Source organism: Ursus americanus, chromosome 21 (assembly GCF_024610735.1).
Source record: "Ursus americanus isolate L20-20 chromosome 21, mUrsAme1.1.p, whole genome shotgun sequence".
Lineage (NCBI taxonomy): Eukaryota > Metazoa > Chordata > Mammalia > Carnivora > Ursidae > Ursus > Ursus americanus.
This window is the reverse complement of record NC_142147.1, coordinates 56990019-56997290: the sequence shown is the minus strand read 5'-3', so window position 1 is coordinate 56997290 and position 7272 is coordinate 56990019. Positions and strand designations below refer to the sequence as shown.

Here is a 7272-nt window from a genome sequence, read left to right as displayed (position 1 = left end):
AGTCGATCTCATTTACAATTGCATCCAAACCATAAGATACCTAGGAATAGACCTAAACAAAGAGGTAAAGGATCTGTACTCTAAAAACTACAGAACACTTATGAAAGAAATGGAGGGAGATACAAAAAAATGGAAAAACATCCCATGCTCAGGGGTTGGAAGAATAAATATTGTTAAAATGTCTGTGCTGCCCAGAGCAATCAACACATTCAATGAAATCCCTATCAAAATACCATCGACATTTTTCACAGAGTTGGAACAAACAATCCTAAAATTTGTATGGAACCAGAAAAGACCCCGAATAGCCAGAGGAATATTGAAAAAGAAAACCAAAGCTGGTGGCATCACAATTCCGGACTTCAAGCTCTATTACAAAGCTGTCATCATCAAGACACCATGGTAGTGGCCCAAAGACAGACACATAGATCAATGGAACAGAATAGACAAGTCAGAAATGGACCTTCAACTCTATAGTCAACTAATTTTCGACAAGGCAGGAAAATCCAATGGAAAAAGGACAGTCTCGTCAACAAATGGTGTTGGGAAAATTGAACAGCCACATTTAGAAGAATGGAACTGGACCATTTTCTCACACCATACACAAAGATAAACTCAAAATGGATGAAAGACCTAAATGTGAGATGGGAATCCATCAAAATCCTAGAGGAGAACGCAGGCAGCAACCTCTGTGACCTTGGCCACAGCAACTTCCTGCTAGACACATCTCCAAAGGCAAGGGAAACAGGCAAAAATGTACTACTGGGATTTCATCAAGATAAGAACTTCTGCACAGCAAGGGAAACAGTCAACAAAACTAAAAGGCAACCTATGGAATGGGAGAGGATCTTTACAAATGACATTACAGATAAAGGGCTGGTATCCAAGATCTATAAAGAATTTCTCAGACTCAACACCCTCAAAAAATAATCCAGTCAAGAAACAGGCAGAAGACATGAACCGACATTTCTCCAAAGACAACCTAACAAATGGCCAAAAGACACATGAAAAAATGCTCCACATCACTTGGCGTCAGGGAAATACAAATCGAAATCACAATGAGATACCACCTCACAGCAGTCAGAATGGCTAATTAACAAGTCAGGAAACAACAGATGTTGGCGAGGATGTGGAGAAAGGGGATCCCTCTTACATTGTTGGTGGGAGTGCAAGCTGGTACAGCCACTCTGGAAAACAGTGTGGAGATTCCTTAAGAAGCTAAAAATAGGGCTATTCTATGAGCCAGCAATTACACTATTAGGTATTTACCCCAAAGATTCAGATGTAGTGAAGGGGCACCTGCACCCCAATGTTTATAGCAGCAATGTCCACAGTAGCCCAACTGTGGGGAGAGTGGAGATGTCCCTCGATGGGTGAATGGATAAAGATGTGGTTTACGTATACAGTAGAGTATTACTCCACCATCGGAAAGGATGAATACATACCATCTGCATCCACATGGATGGAAATGGAGGGTATTATGCAGAGCCAAATAAATCAATCAGAGAAAGACAATTATGTGGTTTCACTCACATGTGGAATGTAAGAAACACTGCAGAGGATGATAGGGAAAGGGAGGGAGAATTGAATGGGAAAAAAATCAGAGAGGGAGACAAACCATGAGAGACTCTGGGAACCCAACAGGGTGCTGGAGGGGCCGTGGGTGGGGAGCTGGGATAACTGCGTGATGGGCATTGGGGAGGGCACATGACGTGATGAGCACTGGGTGTTACATGCAGCTGATGATTACTGAGCTCTACATCTGAAACTAATCATGTTCTAGGTGCTGGCTAATTTAAATTAAAAAAACAATGACCAAACGTGTAACGTTTCTAGTAGATGGTCAGTCCTACACAAACACTAAAAAAAAAAAAAAAAAAAAATCAATTGACCATAAGAACAAACAAATATGTAAATATTGAAATTTTTTTAAAAAGCCAATCGGGGTGAACTAGAGAGAAAGGGGAGGAGACATTCTAGCTCTCCATGGAGTGGTCGGGGGAGAAGTACCAATAAGGTGGCGTTCAGCAGCCGTTTGAGCGATGGCGCACTCAACCTCCAGGGGAAGAGAAGTTGTGGTACCGGAATTAACTGAAAGGCTCTGAGGCAGGAGTAGGCCTGGTGGTTCGAAGTCCCGCAACAAGTGCAGTAGGTAAACAGGAGAGGAGTGGAAGACAGGGGACAGGGTTAACCAGGGCCACCCATGGTGAAAAGACGCATTTTGTTTTGAATGAGACTGGACGCCATTGAAGGTTGGGGGTCAGATGGCAGAAGAGTGGCACGATGGGACTTCTTTTTTTTAATAATAATTTTTATTATGTTGTTAGTCACCATACAGTACATCCTGTATTTCATGTAGTGTTCCAGGATTCATTGTTTGCGTATAAAACCCAGTGCACCATGCAACACGTGCCCTCCTTACTACCCATCACCAGCCTATCCCATTCCCCCACCCCCCTCCCCTCTGAGGCCTCAGTTTGATTCCCAGAGTCCATAGTCTCTCGTGGTTCATCAAAAACTAAGGATATACTGTAGGGTGACTAACATAATAAAAAAATATTACAAAAAAAATTTTGTTTTTCAAATAAAATGACAAGTTGTTTGGTCTTAATAGCAGCTCACGGATTGCATGGAGCACTGGGGGTTACACGCACACAGTGAATCATGGAACAACACATAAAAAACGAATGATCTCCTGTATGGTGACTCATATAACATAATAAAAATAAAAATAAATAATACCTCACGGAGGGGCACCTGGGTGGCTTAGTCAGTGAAGCATCTGCCTTCAGCTCGGGTCATGACCCCAGGGTCCCGGGATTGAAACCCTCATCGGGCTCCCTGCTCGGCTGGGAGCTTCCTTCTCCCTCTGCTGCTCCCCCTGCCTGTGCTCGCTCGCTAAGTAAATAAATAAAATCTAAAAAAAAATACCTCACAGGGAACCACTGACAATCTCTCTCAAGTTTAATAAGCAAGAACTGAGAGATGAATATAACACAGCTATTTGGACCAGCGGCAGTTAGCGAGGTCAGTCCATGGATATTGCAGGAGAGCACGAGAAACACAGGAGGACGCCCTATGGTGTCCACAAAGCTATTCTGCGTGTGTGTCCGGGTGTGGGTGTGTGTGTAATACACCCTCCGCTGAACGGCTGCTAAGAAGTAGCAGTTTACACCCCAGAGCACACCCTCCAGAATATCAGCTTATTTCCTCCCTCCTCGGCCGCGCACCTTAGACGTCAGCCTTTCTCCGCAGGAGCCTCCTGAGGGCGCCTTTCATGTCCTTGTTCCGCAGGCTGTAGATGAGGGGGTTCATCATGGGGGTGAGGACGCCGTACGATATGGAGATGATCTTGTCTCGGTCGCGGATGATCTTGTCCTGAGGCATCACGTACATGGCGATGGCCGAGCCATAGAACAGCACCACCACCGTGAGGTGAGACCCACATGTGGAAAAGGCCTTGCCGTGGCCCTCCGTGGACCGCATCCGCAGCACGGCCACCAGGATCCTTCCATAGGAGGCCACGATGAAGGCAAAGGGAGCCAGCAGGGTCAGGGCACTGGTGCCCACCATGAGCGACTCATAGAACTGCAGGTCAGAGCAGGCCAGCTTGAGCAGGGCCAGGAGCTCACACGAGAAGTGATTGATGACCTGGCGGCCGCAGAACTCCAAGGGCATAGTCAGCACGGGGACCACGGTCAACAGGAACGCCGCCGTCCACGAGGTCCCGGCCAGCAGGCTGCACAGCCGGGGCCCCATGCGCACAGGGTAGCGCAGGGGGTCCACGATGGCCACACAGCGATCGTAGGCCATGGCGGCCAGCAGCAGACACTCCACGACACCCAGATAGAGTCCCACGACCATCTGGGCCAAGCACTGTCCTAGCGAGACGACAGGAACGCTCACCAAGCAGTTGACGAGCATCTGGGGCACGCTGGCTGTAGTGTAGCACACGTCCAGGAAGGACAGGTTGCTGAGGAAGAAGTACATGGGCGTGTGGAGCCGGCGATCGTAGCAGATCAGGAGCAGGATGAGGCCGTTCCCCAAAAGGGTGATGGTGTAGGACAGGAGGAGCAGGCAGAAGAAGGCGGTCTGAGCCCGTGGGTACTGGGAGAGCCCGAGCAGGACGAAGAAGATCTCTGTGCTGTTCTGGCTGTCCACGCCCCTTCCAAAACTCCCGCTGGGTGGGAAATGGGGGATCATCTTGGGAGGTGGTTCGGAACCTGGCGGCTTCCTATAAATAAGGTTGGGCTCTTTCAAGCCATTCATGTGTTCCTGGGCACTGCGGTGACCCCTTCACCCCTGCATTGCTCTGGCCCCTGCTGAAGAATGTCTGCTTAATACATTCCACCAGGCACAGGCACTCACAGACCCATCCAATGATATAGCCATTGATCTGTGGACTGGTGGATCGTGGAAGGGATTGGGTCGTTCCTTCACTGATTCTATTACATATTGGTTAGTGGGTGCATTCATTCATTCATTTATAACCGAGTCATTGACTCATGAAACCACTGATGGATGGATTCACTTGTTGTTTCTTTAATGCATTTATTCATTCATCCAACAAGCACCTCTGAGCAGCTTCTAACTCGTCCAGACTCGATCCCAGGCAATGAAATTACAGTGGGGAATGAAAACAACACAAAAAACAAAGCCCGAGCTCAAGGACTTAATAGACTGAAGACAAATTTGAAAAGTCACACTAGTGTGGTAAGTGCTAAGACCTTGCTCTGTTCCCACCGTGCTCCCTTCCCTGAAAACCTGTATCTGCACGTGTCCTTTCCCAAGGTCTGCCACTTCTAGGAGTTTATCCTGCCCACAGATCACATCTGCAAACTGAGATCCATAGGATTAGTTTCAAAGAGATTTTTTACATTTTTTAAAAATTTATTTATTCATTTATTTACTTAACTCATCTACACACCCACCCGAGATCAAGAGTCTCATGCTTTTCCAACTGAGCCAGGCAGGCGCCCCTCAGATTCATGTTTAAAAACATAAATGCTAGGCTGCATTGCAGAAGTTGGAAACTATCTCAATATTGAGAAATATGGGACAGGGTAAAGCAATTGTGGCCCATGCATGACAAGAACACTGTGCAGAAGTGAGAAGAATAAGGAAACGATGTATACTGATAGATGATTGATAGATAGATAGATAGATAGATAGATAGATAGATAGATAGATAGATTTCTAATTATTTCCTCAACTAGAAGTGTTGAAGCGAGTGTGGTGGAGGCAGTAATTACATGGGAACACTCGGGTATGCGTCAGGGAAGGAGAGAACAGTAGCTACCCTTTTATTTTTTAACGGAGAAGAAAATACGTTGTATACCTTTATCTCCTCCGTCGACCTGACACCCAAGGTGAACTGTCATTTGAAGATGAGAGAGGACGTGTCGGAAACCAGGACGAAGGAGCACGGTTAGGAGCACGGTTAGGAGCACGGTTAGGAGCACGGTTAGGAACAGTATAGTACCCGTCTGGCACCTGCAGGACTTTCTGACATGAGCGGAAGGGCCCTGTCCTAATGAGGCGATAAAAATGCTTCCTAAGGAAATGATGGGAGGGTGTTGCGAGGAAAAGGGACCTGATTAGCATGGCCAAGAGGGAGAGGGAAGAGCTTGTCAGGCAGAGGGAACAGGACGGATGGGAAGATGGATGGATGGATGGATGGATGATGGATGGACGGATAGTCGGATGTACGAGTAGGTGGAAGGGTGGAAGGAAGGAAGGACAGATGGATGCATGGATGGACGGATGGATGGACGGACGGACAACGGACGATAGACGGATGGATGGGGAGGTGGGTGGGTAGACGGAAGGGTAGAAGGAAGGAAGGACAGATGGAAAGATGGATGCACGCTGAGGCTGTATCAAGTTAAGCATCCTCTTCCCACGCTCCTCCCATACCAGCCACACACCTGGCTCCAGCGGAGTCTAACCCGGGAACTTCACCCCTTCCTTCCATGAAGAGACCACACCAGCGGGAATCAGGCTGCTCTCACACTCTGGGGAGAGCAAGGTCATTCCAAGGAGCCCGTGTGCAACATCTTGGTCCCCGGCACCTTCCCAAGCAGCATCCCTGAGAATAAGAACATCTCATCTCCCTCTGTCTGTATCTTTTTCTTGAGTCTCCCACAGAGTTTCCGGGAAGCCCGGAGGGGACGGGTGGAGCCGAGGCAGGGGGAGAACTGAGCAGAGAGAGGTAAGTGACTTAAGTCGTCAGCTCTACCCCCAACACCACCCCCGCGGTCTCTGGAGGCTCCTGGGCACCACCTGGGGATGCTTGTTAGCAGAGGTTGGCCTGGGACGCGGGAAAACAACCTTCACGGATCTCTCAGAGGCATCAGAGGAAAAGTTTGGTGTGAGGGGATCGCTCCCCCCTCCAGAAACTGGGCTGCTTACTGCAGACCGAGACTCGGGGTGTGGGTATGTGGGGACCGTCTCAGCCACACCACGGGTTGGCCTGGGGCCTTCCTGAGAGTCACGTTTCTCGGGTGTGAAGTGGAGAGAGGAATCCCAGCTGTCGTGGCCCAAGAAAGGGCTCACGGATGGGAAGGGAGTAGCCCCAGTGACTGGACCGGCTTGGTGCCTACAGCGGGACCCGGGTGCTCTCCTGTGGGACACCTGCAATTTCACGGCCTGTGCACCTCAGACAAGGCCGTTCTGCGACCGCCAAGCAGTGAGGCAGTAACAGGACCCGCCGGTAATCGTGCGGGGACACGGACAAAAGTGAGCATTGGCCAAAGCCAAGGCCTCTCCCACCTGCAAGGTGTCCAGCCCATCCCAGCTCTCCCAAGGCTGTCCCGCTTTAGGACCAGAAGCTCTGCATCCCAAAAGCCTGTCAGTGCGGCTGCTCAGGCCTGCTTGTGACCTGGAGACATGTGACCTTGAGACAGCACCTTGTTATCCTTTGGCCTTCAGTCTGTCCAAAGACAATGAGGGGACTGGAGTCTGTCACTGATTTTCAAGACCCCTTCCTACAGAAAGTAGGGTTTTTTGGTGGGTGTGTTGGCCCCAAAGAAACAGGCAAAGCTTTCTTGAAAAAGATTGCATGATCTCCAGACGCCTGGGTGGCTCATTGGTTAAGCCTCTGCCTTTGGCTCAGGTCATGATCCCAGGGTCCTGGAATCGAGTCCTGCATCCGGGTCCTTGCTCGGCCGGGAGTCAGCTTCTCCCTCTCCCTCTGCTGCTACCCCTGCTTGTGCGCACACTCTCTCTCTCTCTAACGAATAAATTAAAAAAAAAAAAAAAAGGTTTCACGATCTC

General features: G+C 49.0%; 1 protein-coding gene across 1 annotated transcript; it reads right to left on the bottom strand.

The window, feature by feature from the left end:
- Nucleotides 1-3228: 3228 nt before the first annotated feature.
- Nucleotides 3229-4266, bottom strand: LOC123777525 (olfactory receptor 13H1-like). The gene has a single exon (XM_045774245.2). The coding sequence runs from the start codon at nt 4264-4266 to the stop codon at nt 3229-3231; it is 1038 nt and encodes a 345-aa protein (XP_045630201.2).
- Between the last annotated feature and the right edge of the window lie 3006 nt (nt 4267-7272).